General features: G+C 38.3%; 2 protein-coding genes across 3 annotated transcripts; one reads left to right on the top strand and one right to left on the bottom strand.

Moving 5' to 3' along the window:
- Positions 1-1,807: 1,807 nt before the first annotated feature.
- On the top strand, positions 1,808-4,703 carry LOC123710610 (tRNA (adenine(37)-N6)-methyltransferase-like). Of its 2 annotated transcripts, none has more exons than XM_045662630.1 (6): positions 1,808-1,968; positions 2,145-2,242; positions 2,377-2,599; positions 3,314-3,471; positions 3,670-3,853; positions 4,097-4,703. In XM_045662630.1, exons 1-6 carry the CDS (start codon positions 1,901-1,903, stop codon positions 4,599-4,601), a joined length of 1,236 nt encoding a protein of 411 aa, XP_045518586.1. In that variant the 5' UTR covers positions 1,808-1,900; the 3' UTR covers positions 4,602-4,703. The 2 variants fall into 2 exon arrangements, with proteins under 2 accessions (XP_045518586.1, XP_045518584.1); XM_045662628.1 differs by having other exon boundaries at positions 1,809-1,968; positions 2,374-2,599.
- A 97-nt stretch (positions 4,704-4,800) lies between these two features.
- LOC123710609 (probable glucan 1,3-alpha-glucosidase) lies at positions 4,801-15,131 on the bottom strand. Its single transcript, XM_045662627.1, has 2 exons — positions 14,985-15,131; positions 4,801-8,048 (listed from the first exon to the last, which is right to left on the bottom strand). The coding sequence occupies exon 2, from the start codon at positions 8,020-8,022 to the stop codon at positions 4,801-4,803; it is 3,222 nt and encodes a 1,073-aa protein (XP_045518583.1). The 5' UTR covers positions 8,023-8,048; positions 14,985-15,131.
- Positions 15,132-15,546: the final 415 nt, after the last annotated feature.

The following is a 15,546-nucleotide window of genomic DNA, read 5'->3' as shown; positions in this document are numbered from 1 at the left end:
TTATGTCCTATAACTCGAAGGTAGAGCAGAGGACGTTCAAAGTGAGTTTCCAATGCGTTCGGTCTTGAGCCTTGTATTTCACCTCGCTCCAAGTCTTTCCGACTCTCTTCGCCCCAACTGCAACTGTACGACGCCAGGTTTGCTTGAGACGGCAACGCTTCTACTTTTCTTGCGGGTTCCAATTAAGCACCTCCGTGGGGATATGATTGGGATCTATTCGGAGTATATTCATTTCCACTTGCTTCATTTATTCTGCTGGCTGATCGGGGTTTCTCGACAGCGATCACAAAGTTGCTCATTAGAGATCTTCCCAGGCCAGTCTTCCCACCCAGAATACCGAGAAGACTTGAAGCCGGAGCGAGATGTCTTTAGTGACGTTCCACGTTTCACTCCCATAGAGCAGCACAGATTTGACGTTGGATCCGAATAATTTAAGCTTGATTTGACGCGTCAACATCCGTGACTGCCATACAGGTCGAAGTTGTTCGAATGTTGCTCGGGCCTTGGCAATACGTGAATAAATGTCTTTTTCTGTACCTCCCGTTTCAGACACGACGCTTCCGATATAACGTCATTTACCAACTTCCAAGTCGATGTTGACATCTAGTCCACGCTTGAATACTTAGTGAGACCTAGACGAAAGAGCTGTTCTCGGTGTAGGCCACTATGATGCATTTTCGTCTATTGCGTCAACGTCAGCGTGAAGTCTGGTGAAGCGAAAGCGGAATTTGTTCCTAGGTCCACCAGGAGCACCGACTGGTTGTACAATCGCGATGAGTGCCAGAAGCCGAAAGAAGAAGTAGTATAAAGGTATTAATTTAGTTTTTCGTGATGTCATCAGGTGAGTTCCATGTGTACACTTATATACATCTCTATGGAAGAATAGTGTACCACTGAGGGTCGGGTCATGGTATTGGCAAAACTCTATATAACGTTCACCCTCCTCGTTTCGTGCTTCAATGCCGGTTATGCCCATGTTATGCTCACAGTTAGTGTTTTCGCCTTTGCGTTAAGATCCCCCATGATAATCACAAAATCTTGTTTCTGCGTTGTAAAAGACATCCTTGGTCTCCTTTGCTTAGGTATTGGTGAGAGAATAACACCGCACAATAGAGATCTCTCGGGCTCTTGCTGAGACGGGCCCGGGCTGAGATTTCCAGTCCAAAAACTTGTCTTTCCTCTTTAATCAAATTCAATTTCCTTCCCGGAGTGTAGACGAGCTAGGCCTTGGGACATTTTTAGTTCACCATTTATATGTATAGTGAAGTGCGCCTTACCCAAGTATTTGCAAATTGTATGTAAGCATTTCTGCTTCTGCTTGTGCTAGTCGAGTGTCGTTGCTGAGCTATTTTACATTCCAAAAAGCAATAGGTGTCCGTGACTATATGCCAAAGGTCGTCGGTAAATGATCGGTCCGGTTTTTCACAGTTCAGGCAAGCAGGATATTATCCCACTGTGCTCTATGCTGCCACTTAAGAGCTTCCAGACAAGCTCGGGTTTATGTTGGTTACCTGCCTAAGCGAATATTCTACATCTATTACACAATTGTTTCAAGACACAGAATATTCGCCTACAGATTTTATTGTTATAATTTTTTCCCAACAATGAAATAAACTTAAATAAGGAAATGTTTTTATTAAATTAACTAATTACCAACTTAGGAGTATAAAGTACATTATTTAGGTAGAAAGATTGTAACTGAACTTTCCCAGATTATAATGTTACATAATTTGACAATTCACGGATATATAAAGTTTAAACTTGACAACTGACATTTTATATATCTACTATAGTTTCCATTATTTTTGTCTTCTAATTTAAAAATGCTGTGGTAAACTTGCGTTCAACGATAAGCAATTGGTTAGGTTTTTAACACGTTGAGTTGACTAATAATAAGAAAATGTCTGAAAGCCTTGAATACTACCAAAACCAAATTGTCTTGACTAGAACAGAACTAAAAAATCTAAGGTAAGCTTATTAATATTCTACTGTAAACGGATTTACTTTAGACACAGATGCCTGTGGCATCTGTGTCATTGATTTACAATAGGAGATAGATTCTAATATTAGCTAGTTACACTATCTGATACTATTACCTCCAAATAACTAGTAAAATATACGTTTTATAATTTGTGAATTTACAGGCAAAAGCTAGCGGCACTTAAACATGAACACAGTAAAGAAATAAAAACAGTCAAAACAATGTTGAGTGGATTTCGATGTGCCAATTGTATAGAGACAGGTAGATTGATAATTATTTTTATTTGTTTAATGCTTTTGTCTTAAGATGTTGGGATCTCTACGAAAACGTCCATGACAGCCTTAATGCTTAATATAATAGTAATAAAATAAAGAAAATGTACTATATTTCAGCAGCAACATACATTTCTAATCAACAAAGCCAAGATACACCATCACCATCAGAAGATATCTCATATTCTCCAATAGGATATATAGAAACAACCTTTGAGAATAAACGTGCAGTACCTCGACAGCCCTCAGTTTTATCCAACGCTAAAGGTGTTGTTGTTATAAATACAGACACATTTAATAACCCTGAACATGCATTGAGTGGCTTAGAGGAGTTTTCCCATATGTGGTATGTTTCATGTCAATACTGTTTAAATAGGTTTTATCCTTTTTCTATGAATTCCACAGAAATAAATAATGACTATAAATTAGAATATAATATACTTAATATCAATTCTAATTTGTAATTGGAATTTATAAAATATATGGTACTTTTTATTTGCCAAATTTGATTTGTTAGATACTCATTATCCTATTTTGAGTTTGATGTTGATTAGGTCTCTAATAATATCTGTAAGGATAATGTATGTATTTCTGAAATAAATAAAAAAATTCTAGAGAAGTTTTTGTATGGTATACTTTAATACTACAAAATCAACAAATTCTACTCTAATGACATTTTATATTAATATAAATATAACATTTTCTTTGTGTATAATAAGTAATGGATAAACACCAAATATATTTATTAAATAATCTAAGTCTAATGTCACTCAAGAATAATGTAGCTTTCTATTGAAAGAAATTTCAAATTCATTTCTAGAGATTACAACTTACAAATAACCTCACGAATTCTAAAATATTTTCTTATATTTATAGTAGACTATATGTTTCCTGAAATATATGGTAATATTCTTTGAATTCATTGCTAAATACATAAATGGTTTTACTTACACTAAAATCTACATGTTCTCTTGGGAATTGTATGTCATTCTATATTTATAATAGAGGTGGTGACTCAACATCTACCTTTGTGGGACTAATAATTATATTTACATTTCAGGATAATATTTCATTTCCATTCTACTGCAAGTACAAGTCCGCCACCTAAAATCTCGCCACCACGTCTAGCTGGTGAGAAAAGGGGGGTATTTTCCACTAGGTCCCCACATAGGCCTTGCCCTATAGGTCTATCATTGGTCAAGATACATAATATTGAAGGTAGATATTACTTGTCTCTCCCTACTGTACATTAATGCACATAACTGGTTCTCAAATTTGATATTGTAAAAGAATATGATCTTTTCTTAACAATTCCTATCTGTTGATGATTACATTTTTGCATGAATATCTTATACACAGCAGGTATCTTTTTCTAAAGTAAACCCCAGACTCAATTGTATTTTATGTATGTTTCAGGAAACAAAATTATTTTCCGTGGTGTGGACATGATTAATGGCACACCTGTTCTTGATATAAAACCATATATTCCACAATATGATTATCCCATACAAACATTTTCATCCATTTCCTTGGATCGACCACCCACTGAAGGGACAAGTGATACTTTGGAATTAAATAATTTACAAATAAATAGTGGGAGGTAATTATATAAATATAAAATTCAACCAATTCTGCATTCCTCTAGAATTCAAAAAGCCATTATATATTTCTATCAACGTAATTATAAGTAATAAGGTTGTCAATAAATGCAAGACTTGTTGATACAAATTTATTCAATTATATTAATGATTTGTTATAACTGAGTATTTTTGTACTTGTATATTTATTTGACAGACTTACATTTTACAGTACATTAAACATTAATGTCTAATTTAATTTTCAGACCCAGCCCCTGTGTCCAAAACCCCATAGGTGTCGATATTAATACTCTTGATTCACCATTTGATGATGAAATACCCTCACCCATTCAAAGCATATCTGCTGTTTCACCATTAAGCACAAATCGGATTGATGAATCTCCTGTACATAGGGGAAATCCAGATGGCCAGGAACGGTTCACTCCTCCTCAAAGGATTATGAACATTAGTGATGGTATCAGAGTACCAAATTGGATAACAAATCCTCCATCACAAACATATAATGTCAGATTCACAAATGAAGCATTAGAAAGACTTCATACATTGATTGGAGATAGGGCAGTGAGTTTTAAGACTAGTATTGAAATTTTACTTTCAGACGATCCAAGGTCTTTGTATGTAAAAACTAAATACCCTGATCATGAATACAGCTGTGTACTAGAAGACTTGTCTATAAGTTGTGTGTTTGATACTAATACATCTGTGTGTACTATAGTGGCAGTAAGAAATGCTGAAGATTTGCAGAATTGACCATTTAAGTAAATTTGTGTTTTATAAATAAATTAATATTTCATATGAAATTTGTCCATATTCCAATTCCAGAATTCGCAATTAAGCTTTGGGAGTGTTACTAAATAAATGCAAAAATGTGACAAATACTTATATATATATAGAGGTTATATATGATACAAAACAATAAAACATAAATTATTATTTTAAGGGATAGACATTACTTTTTATAAAATAACATATGTTTTCCTGAACCAAAATCCCCAACAGTTTTTGTTGCAATAAATTCAATGTATCTGAATCGAGCATTCAGATCAATGCTTTTAGTTTGACTGTTGTGATTAAATCTTATAATTTCTGATAGAGGCGACCATTCCTTATTATTAATAGAATATTTATATTGCAGTTCAAGAAATGTACCATTACCTGCATCATCTCTAGGAAAATAATCAACTTTTGCAACATCATACACATCATTTAAATCAAATTTTAGCTTCAATGGCTCAGATTTAGCTTGGCCTCTATCTGTCCAATGTGTATGCCAGATCTTAGCTGGATTTGTATTTGCTATATTAAATACTTCCTGATTTGGTTGACATGGCAAATTACAAGTTACCTTCACTCCTGGAATAATATGTTTAAATGGGTCTTCCCAAGTTTTTGCTTTGACTAATTTGCTCCAATTTGATGCTTTATTGCTTTTAACTGACCGAATTTTGAAAGCATGTTCTGTATCATTTGTAAATGAATCAAAAGTAAATTTTGTATCTGTAATATTTGTAAAAATTACATCATCTCTTAATACTTCATAATAGTCAATATCTTTAACTAAATCCCAATCCAGTGTTACACTTGTTGGTGTTGTTTCGTCGTTATCTACTCTCAAGCATGGAATTTCTAGATTTGAATTGATTTCATCTATTTTGCCAAATGTTTGTTTGAAATCCTTACATGAATAATCCCTAATCTTGACATTTATTTCAGTAGTAACAATATCTACCATTTCTATTTTTATCAGCAGAAACTTTTGGCCAATATTGCTAAATTCTTTCATGAATGGATTTAAAAAAAAGTTTTCTGTGAAACAAAAACAATTTATTCCCACATTGAACTTCTCCTCTGTGTGTACTTTCTCAATTGTTAAATTTTCTCCATTTATAGCGATTTTCATATCGTTTACATTTTTAGAGGACATTATTTGCAATATGGTTGTTCGTTCCTTTATCATACCTTTATAATCTCCGTTGGTTTTTCCTATTTTTATTAACAAATCACCAACTGAATTTGATTTTGGGCCACTTACTGTAATTTCTGTGCTTGCATTTTGTCCTTCCAAATACTGTGTCGATATGCCATCGTCTTCATATGTTACATAACTGGATTTCCCATTAGGATAAATGGTATATATCCTGTTTTCTCTTTCCACCTCATAAGGATTATTATTGGGATTCGTCATTGGAATAATTGACCCAGCTTTGATAAATACCGGTATTTTCCATAATGGCGTGAGTATTTTGTTGTAAATTTTTCCACCTTGAAACCTCTCACCCGTAAAAAGATCTATCCATATCTGTCCCTCCTTCGGTAGATATACACCATCACGCACTGAATCATCTCCGAGTTTGTTACTATTGTAAATGGGAGCGACGAGAATATTTGATCCCCACATAAACTGATATTTTGAGTCATTTGTATATGATGAATTTTCATTAGGATATTCCAAAAACATACCTCGTACCATGGGCAACCCCTGTGTTGCTTCATACGCTAATGAATAGTTATATGGCAAAAGCATTGCTTTAAACTTTAGGTATGCTCGATTAATAGAGGTCGCTTCTTCATCAAAACTAAAAGGAGTTTTAGGAAACCGACCCCACCCATCCATATTCAACTGAAGGGGTGTAAAAGTCTTCCATTGATAGTCTCGTACATTAACTTCCCTTAAATCTCCTGCATAAATACCATCCATATCAGAGCCTACAATCGGAATCCCAGAAAGGCCTGCACCAACATAAGTCGGAATATGAAATCGAATATATTGCCATTGCCCTCCAGTTTGGTCCCCACTCCAGATTCCTGAATGTCTTTGTGTCCCAGCCCAACCATCCACCATGATGATTAGGGGGCGTCGTGTCGTATTTCTGACAAATATACGAAAGGCGTTATCTACAGCGCTAAATGCAAACGAGTACCCGCTACCTATCCATGCGACATCACATTTTAGTGCAACTACGTTTGCTATACTGACTTCTTTAGCTAAATCTCTATCACCTTTTTTGGGATTGAGAAGATCAATAGGTTCCAAATTAGACTCGGTCCAAAGAGCAACCTCAACACCATGAATTGCTGCGTAACCTGAGAATTGTTTCAAATTATCAATATCTCCTTCTAATGTATCAGTTTGGCCATAACCAGAGCCATATCCATCATTTGGTATAAACCAACCGAGTGGCATATCATGCCTCTTGTATCTGTCTACCATGGCTCGCGCTGAAAACTGATAGTTGTCTTTTTCACCATTCAGTGATTCCAAAATTCCTTGTTTACCATCCATGTCTTTAGGCTGATAACATTTATAATATTTTCCATCTTCGAACAAAATAGCGCCACGAACGTTAGATGTAACCTCCACCCAATAATCTCGATTAAAAGCATTTAGATGTGCCTCGTAAAATGCATACTCGGGCATCATTAGTGGATTTCCTGTTAACTCATAATAATCTCTTAAAATGTCTCTAGCTTTAGAGTTAATAAAGAAATATGCATCAAAATCAATTCCTTTGTGACTTGTTTGTATGATTTCATTGGAATATGCTCCGAAATCGTACAAACCGGGTTGCCAAGTATTTCTTAGGACACCATAACCGTGCGTAGACCAATAGAAAGGGCACGGGGACGTCACTCCTCCATCAACCCAATTATTAGTATTTACAATATCTATTACTTCCTCTTTATGAGTGAAACGACCGTTCTGCATACCTCCTCCAAAGAAATACTCATCAGGGCTTTGTGTGATTGTCTGTGTACAACTATGATCCTCATATGATAAAGAATTGAATTCATTAAAAACATCTTTACTTTTCCGAGAGTCGTGTATTGCCATTGTTCCGCTTATGTTATCGAAAATAATATTAATATCTCCGGTTTCTACAATATAATGTGTTTTTGCATTCCGTAGTGTAGAGTTATTAAATGCGTCATACCCGTAGCTGTCCGGATTCTTTTCAACAATCTTTGCTTTGTCGTTTGGGTTTTGAGGTTTCGGATAATCCAAGAACTCTCCGGTGGGCGACATGTAATACCGAAACACGTGATCATTAAGAATATACAACCTGCCATGTTCTCCCGATGAATACTTTAAAGAATAAAATTTGGCCTGTTTCTCTATATTATCTATACCTTGTATTGTTTTAGGTGAGTGACCTCCACTCGTGCCCGCCATATTATTTTGAATGTTTGTTGATGTAACTGTAAAATATTTTTTTTTGTATCAAATAGCAGTTAAAAATGTAGAGGTCTTGCGAAAATTACTCTAGAGACCTATAGTGTCAAAAACATGATTTGGTCACATATTTTTACATATATATATATTACATTATTTTGTTTGTTTTGCATTTTTGATCAAACAGCTGAATATTCTATCAGTCTAAAATTGGTAATATTTTTAATAGCAATCAACTATGTGGCACATATTATGTAGATTATATTCTTATATTAAATATATAAAAATAAATTTAAACAATTTTACTTTCTATCAGGAATAATTGGTACATACTGCACCTATTCGTTTTCAAAGTTGCAACCTCATCTAGACTAATACTACTACTTTGAATTTGGTATATGTAACGAATTAACTTAAAGCTACTGGACCGATTTAAAAATAATGCTGTACTTAGTAACTATATATCCATTATATTGTTACGAAGACGGGTCGACTGCAATGTTTCTAGATTTTTCCACTAGTTAGAGAACTTTTCAGCAAGCTGTAATATGATTTCTGACCGTTTCAGGAGAGGGTCAATCACATATTAGAAAATTGTAATTTTCATAATGTTACCCTAGTTTTCAGGAAGCTGAAACCTTTTTTCAGTCGGTTTCAGAACATGTGTAGTCGAGTAGTGCAGTTTTCAGGAGACCCGTTTTCAGGCGTTTTCAGGCCTAGTTATACCCCTTTGGTGAAGGAATATTCTAGACCGAACTTTCTAGGTGTGAGACAAGGACGAAATGATACGAGAGAGAGAGAGAGAAGATCAGAACTTTCTCGAAACTAGACGAGCACTCTAGAACGCCGTACGACAAGGACGGAGCAACGTGCGAAAGAGACAAAGAGTGCGAACGTTCTAGAATTGTGCAATCGCTACTCAGTAGCAAGCCCGCCTAGAAAGTTCTCGAATATTGTTTAGAATTATTCCCAGGGATATATAAGCGAGCCGAAACGCGACTAGTCACTTAGTTTTGAATGCGATTACAAGAGCGAAACACCGAAGCGATAAAAGTGAATATAAGTGAATATAAGTGATAAAGTACTGTGTGAAGTGTGCATAAGTGAAGTAATAAGTGATTGTTTTTGTGTGCTATAAGTGCATTTCTGCTATTAATTTGTGCCCATAAATTCCTCATTTGATTTACCAATAAATAAACCCTTGAAGAAATCCACGGCATTTTCTATCCGATCCCCTAGCTCGTAACATTTTGGTGTCAGAAGTGGGATAGAAACATGCCAATTACTCCAAGGGAGAATCAAGAGGAGTCTGTGGCAGAGTCTTCAGCTGCGGAGGGAGTGCAGACAAGGGCGCAATCAGCACGCGACGCCGCCCGGCGACAAAGTTTCGATGCGAACCGCGGGATGGGTGAAAGTAACGATGGCAACATCCTCCTTGCTCTGCAGCAAATGATGGAAGCACAGGCACGCCGTCAAGAAGAACAGACACGACAAATGATGGAAGAACAGGCACGCCGTCAGGAAGAACAGGCACGCCGTCAGGAAGAACAGGCACGCCGTCAGGAAGAACAGACACGCCAAATGATTGAAGAACAGGCACGCCGTCAGGAAGAACAGACACGTCAAATGATTGAAGAACAGACACGCCGGCAAGAAGAACAGGCATGCCGTCAGGAAGAACAGGCACGCCGTCAAGAAGAACAGGCACGCCGTCAAGAAGAACAGGCACGCCGTCAGGAAGAACAGACAAAACAAATGATGGAAGAACAGGCACGCCGTCAAGAAGAACAGGCACGCCGTCAAGAAGAACAGGCACGCCGTCAAGACGAACATACACGCCAAATGATGGAAGAACAGGCTCAGACACGTCGCATGATAGAGGAGCAGGCACGACGTCAAGAGGAGCAGGCTCGCCGTATAGGAGAAAAACTTTGTGACCTGAAAATACAGGTAGATGAAAAGATCGAGAATTTGGAATCCAAGCAGGATAAACGTATCCTTGGATTAGAAAATGAAATCCAATGCCTGAAGACCTCTGGTGTTGTCACGACTGTAGCACCACCTGGAAATGTGAAAGTGCCTCCCTTTGATGGTACATCTTCTTGGGGCGCGTACAAGCTGCAGTTTGAGACTGTAGCAGAGTCAAACGGGTGGACTGACGATCAAGCTGTTACCGCCCTTATTCTGGGACTGCGAGACGAAGCCCTCTCCATATTAGATACCAAGAAAGGTAAGGTGACGTTGAAGCAACTGCTAGATGCCCTGGAATCACGGTATGGAGACGCACATTTAGAGCACGTTTACAGGGCTCAATTGAAAGATAGAATACAGCAGACAAATGAAAGTTTGCAAAAATGGGGACTTGAAATAGAGAAGCTGGTAAGGAAGGCCTACGCATCCTCACCAGATGTTGCAGACAAGATGCTGGTTCAAGCTTTTGTCGACGGTATTCGAGACCGTGAAATTCGAATGGCTGTGAACCTCGGTCACCATAAGGAACTTAAGGATGCTCTTGCCCATGCGTTGGAGGTGGAAGCATTTTGCAAGGATCATCGACCTAACCGCATTAGGGCTGTCACGGAAAAACCAAGTACCCAACGTGGACCCACCTGTTACCTCTGTGGGGAAATAGGGCATATGAGGTTTTCATGCCCTAAAAAAGATCTCAGAGGCGAAATAAAGACTAGACGTGGGGAACCGGAAGCAGCGGGTGTGACTGCCGCTGAACAGCGGCAGGGAAACGAGTAGAAGCCAGGACCACGGGGCGGGTGCTGGCCGGTTCTGTAAGGAAGGCCCCAAAAGTTATGATCACTCAAACTCAGGATGGGAATACCATTGTTATCGACGGAGAAGTAAACGGATGTAGGTGTGAGTTAACCCTTGATACTGGAGCTTCCCGGACAGTAATTAGATACCAACTTCTGAAGTCATTTTACAAAAGCCTTTCTGGTGGAAATGTAGAGCTCCTTACAGCTACTGGTCAGCACATAACCGTTCGAGGGGAAGGTATCGCTACCTTCAAGATTGGGGGAAGATCATACAGACATAAGGTGGTTATTGCTGACATCGTGGATGACTGTATTATCGGTTTAGACTTCATGAAGCATTACAACTGTAAGATTGACTTGAAGAACGGCACGTTCAAGTGTAGAGATGAGGTAGTTTCTCTAAAAGGTAATACATTGAAGGGTGGGTATGACGTCTATAGATCCATCACTGAAAATAGTACAGTCAGTAAACAACGAGATATAGTTCAAGAAGTATTAAAGGACTGTAAGGTAACCTTGTCAAAAGAAGAAATGTTGAAAGCAAAGGAACTATTGAAGTCATTTTCAGACATGTTTGCTACACACGATGGAGATCTAGGCAGGACAGGTGTAGTTAAACATCGAATTGAGACTGGAACCGAAGCACCGATACGTTTGCGACCGCGACGAGTACCTGTCGCATATGAAAAGAATATAGACAAGATGATTGCGGAAATGTCAAATCATAATGTCATTGAATCATCTTCCAGCCCTTGGTGCTCTCCAGTAGTTTTAGTCAAGAAAAAGGATAACAGTTTAAGGTTCTGCGTCGACTACCGTCGTCTTAACGATATCACAAAGAAGGACAGTTATCCCTTACCTAGAATAGATGACACCTTGGATACCTTAAGTGGGGCAAAATGGTTTACAACTTTAGACTTGAAAAGTGGGTACTGGCAGGTGGAGATAGACCCAAGTCATAAAGAGAAGACAGCGTTCTCAACTGGAAAAGGACTATGGCAGTTTAAAGTTATGCCGTTTGGGCTTTGCAATGCGCCTGCTACCTTTGAAAGACTAATGGAGAAAGTACTGTCAGGACTGATAGGACAAGCCTGCTTAGTATACTTGGATGATGTAGTCATCATTGGGAGAAATTTTGAAGATCATATACGGAATCTGCAACGGGTGCTCACCAGACTCCATAAAGCCAACCTGAAATTAAGTCCAAAGAAATGTTTATTTTTTAAAAGAGAAGTGAGCTACTTGGGTCACATTATATCGCAGGACGGAGTTCGAACAGATCCCGAGAAGATAGTTGCGGTGAAGGAATGGCCAGTACCTAAAGATAAAACTGAAGTCCGTGCTTTCTTAGGCTTATGTTCTTACTACCGAAGATTCGTGAAAAATTTCGCGGATATTGCAAAACCTCTTCACAGACTCACCGAAGAGAAGAGAAAATTCACATGGGATGGAGAGTGTGAAGTTGCATTTAATGAGCTCAAGAACCAACTATGTGAGACTCCGATACTAGGCTACCCGGACCATGATGGCGAATATGTGGTAGATACAGATGCCAGTGGAATTGGCATCGGAGGTGTACTATCACAGGTAAAAGGTGAGCGCGAGGAAGTAATAGCCTACTTCAGCAAGTCGTTATCGAAACCAGAACGAAACTACTGTGTCACTCGGAGGGAACTACTGGCTGTTGTGAAGACGCTGCAGCATTTCAGTAAATACTTACTAGGTCGCAAGTTCCGTCTTAGAACAGATCATGCTGCATTAAAATGGCTACTTCAGTTCAAGAACCCAGAAGGACAAGTGGCTCGATGGATCGAACAATTGCAAGAGTATGACTTTGCTACTGAACATCGCAAGGGTAGAGCGCACGGGAACGCAGATGCATTGTCTCGTAGGCCATGTGAGGAAGACTGTAAACATTGTACAAGACACGAAGGTAGAGAGGTTGCCAATGTGAGGATACTCAGAACGGATACCATTAGTCCAGATTGGTGTGGTAAATTAATTCAGGAAGAGCAACAACAAGACTCTGACATTAAACCAATTCTGGACTGGATGAAATCTTCAGCTATAAAGCCGCGATGGAATGATGTTGCATCTACTAGCACCACGACCAAGAGTTACTGGGCTCAATGGGATAGCTTAGTTCTCCATAATGGGGTGTTATGTCGTAAATGGGAAAACGCTCGTGGGGATGCATCTCATCTACAGTTAGTTGTGCCAAGAGCCAAGATTCGCAACATATTGGAAATGTTTCATGACGGCTCATCAGGCGGACACTTAGGTGTAAAAAGGACTCTTTTGAAAATTAAAGAGAGATTTTATTGGATACATTGCCGCGAAGATGTAGAAGACTGGATTCGGAAATGTAAAGCTTGTGCAGCTGTTAAAGGCCCACAGTCGAGAACTAGAGCGAGTATGAAGAAATACAATGTCGGAGCTCCATGGGAGAGGATAGCAGTTGACATAGCTGGACCATTTCCGTTAACAGAAAAAGGAAATAAGTACATCATGGTTGTTATGGATTATTTTACGAAGTGGCCCGAAGTATTCCCTATTCCCAATCAAGAGGCAGTTACAGTAGCTGAGATACTTGTAAATGACGTATTCTCTAGATTTGGAGTACCTTTGGAAATGCACAGTGATCAGGGAAGAAATTTTGAGTCTCTACTATTTCAAGAATTGTGCCGATTAATGGGAATTCATAAGACGCGGACTACTCCATATCACCCACAGTCAGATGGAATGGTGGAACGCTTCAATCAAACTTTGGAAAGGCACTTGGCAAAACTGGTGGACAACCATCAAAAAGACTGGGACAAGTATATTCCATTATTTCTAATGTCATACCGGTCTGCGGTTCATGAAACCACAAATGTTACTCCTGCTTTAGCCATGTTTGGGAGACAACTTAGATTACCAGCGGATATTGTAACTGGGCGACCACCTGACACACCGGAGAGTGTTACAGAATATGCTGCGGATCTGCGTAATAAACTGGACGAAATCCATGAACACGTACGAGCATCACAAAGTAAAATAAGTGAGACTACGAAGATTAGGTATGACAGAAAGACGAATCACATAGAATTTAAAGAAGGCTCGCAAGTATGGCTCCATAACCCAACAAAACGAAAAGGCAAATCACCAAAGCTTCAAGCTGACTGGGACGGTCCATACACGATAGTCACGAAGATAAATGACGTTACCTATCGCATAAAGAAAGTGGGTGGTTTAAGGAGCAAACCGAAAGTCGTTCACATAAATCGATTGGCTCCCTATAAAGGATGTAATGATGCTCGGGACGAGCATGTCTAAAGAAGGGGTAGTGTTACGAAGACGGGTCGACTGCAATGTTTCTAGATTTTTCCACTAGTTAGAGAACTTTTCAGCAAGCTGTAATATGATTTCTGACCGTTTCAGGAGAGGGTCAATCACATATTAGAAAATTGTAATTTTCATAATGTTACCCTAGTTTTCAGGAAGCTGAAACCTTTTTTCAGTCGGTTTCAGAACATGTGTAGTCGAGTAGTGCAGTTTTCAGGAGACCCGTTTTCAGGCGTTTTCAGGCCTAGTTATACCCCTTTGGTGAAGGAATATTCTAGACCGAACTTTCTAGGTGTGAGACAAGGACGAAATGATACGAGAGAGAGAGAGAGAAGATCAGAACTTTCTCGAAACTAGACGAGCACTCTAGAACGCCGTACGACAAGGACGGAGCAACGTGCGAAAGAGACAAAGAGTGCGAACGTTCTAGAATTGTGCAATCGCTACTCAGTAGCAAGCCCGCCTAGAAAGTTCTCGAATATTGTTTAGAATTATTCCCAGGGATATATAAGCGAGCCGAAACGCGACTAGTCACTTAGTTTTGAATGCGATTACAAGAGCGAAACACCGAAGCGATAAAAGTGAATATAAGTGAATATAAGTGATAAAGTACTGTGTGAAGTGTGCATAAGTGAAGTAATAAGTGATTGTTTTTGTGTGCTATAAGTGCATTTCTGCTATTAATTTGTGCCCATAAATTCCTCATTTGATTTACCAATAAATAAACCCTTGAAGAAATCCACGGCATTTTCTATCCGATCCCCTAGCTCGTAACAATATTAATAAATGTCCAGTCAGGGATAGACCTTCAATTTTATATAATATAATTACTTTGCTAAAATAGTTGTGGAGGAGTTCTACTTAACTTACCTACTTAATAAATTCAGACCACGCACGTAAAAATTCTACTTTTATGTCATCATCGTCTGGAAACAATGACCGTCTTTAACCGACATACAATACATATATACTGTCGATGAACCGTGTTTACTTTTACTATATATATACTGTTGTACAATGTCTATAAGTTAGATGTACCATAATCACAGTCTATGGACACATATGTTTCAACAGCCATACAGATCCCTGCACACGTTGCAAAGAAATTGAGACAGGCATTGAAGTATGCAACACATTGACACCTGTCGTTAGATTAGTGTTGTTGTTTAAGATGGTCTTGGAAAATTGCAATTCAAGCAGTCTACCGATGTTTATCTCTATAGAACGTACTAGAATCGTATATCTTAAACTTTATTTTCTTCTTAAGATATTTACAACACTTTTTTAGAGATTTTGCAAACACACACAATAATAAAGAGATTTTTTATGATTGTATGGACCATGACGTATAACTTAAATAGACAATACATTTTTAGTAAGAGATTTGCATTCAGCGATTCGTTACCTATTTTTATTAAAAACTTTCGACCAC

Source organism: Pieris brassicae, chromosome 6, assembly GCF_905147105.1.
Source record: "Pieris brassicae chromosome 6, ilPieBrab1.1, whole genome shotgun sequence".
NCBI lineage: Eukaryota > Metazoa > Arthropoda > Insecta > Lepidoptera > Pieridae > Pieris > Pieris brassicae.
Note: the sequence above shows the minus strand (reverse complement) of the source record. Positions and strands in the feature narration are given on the sequence as shown.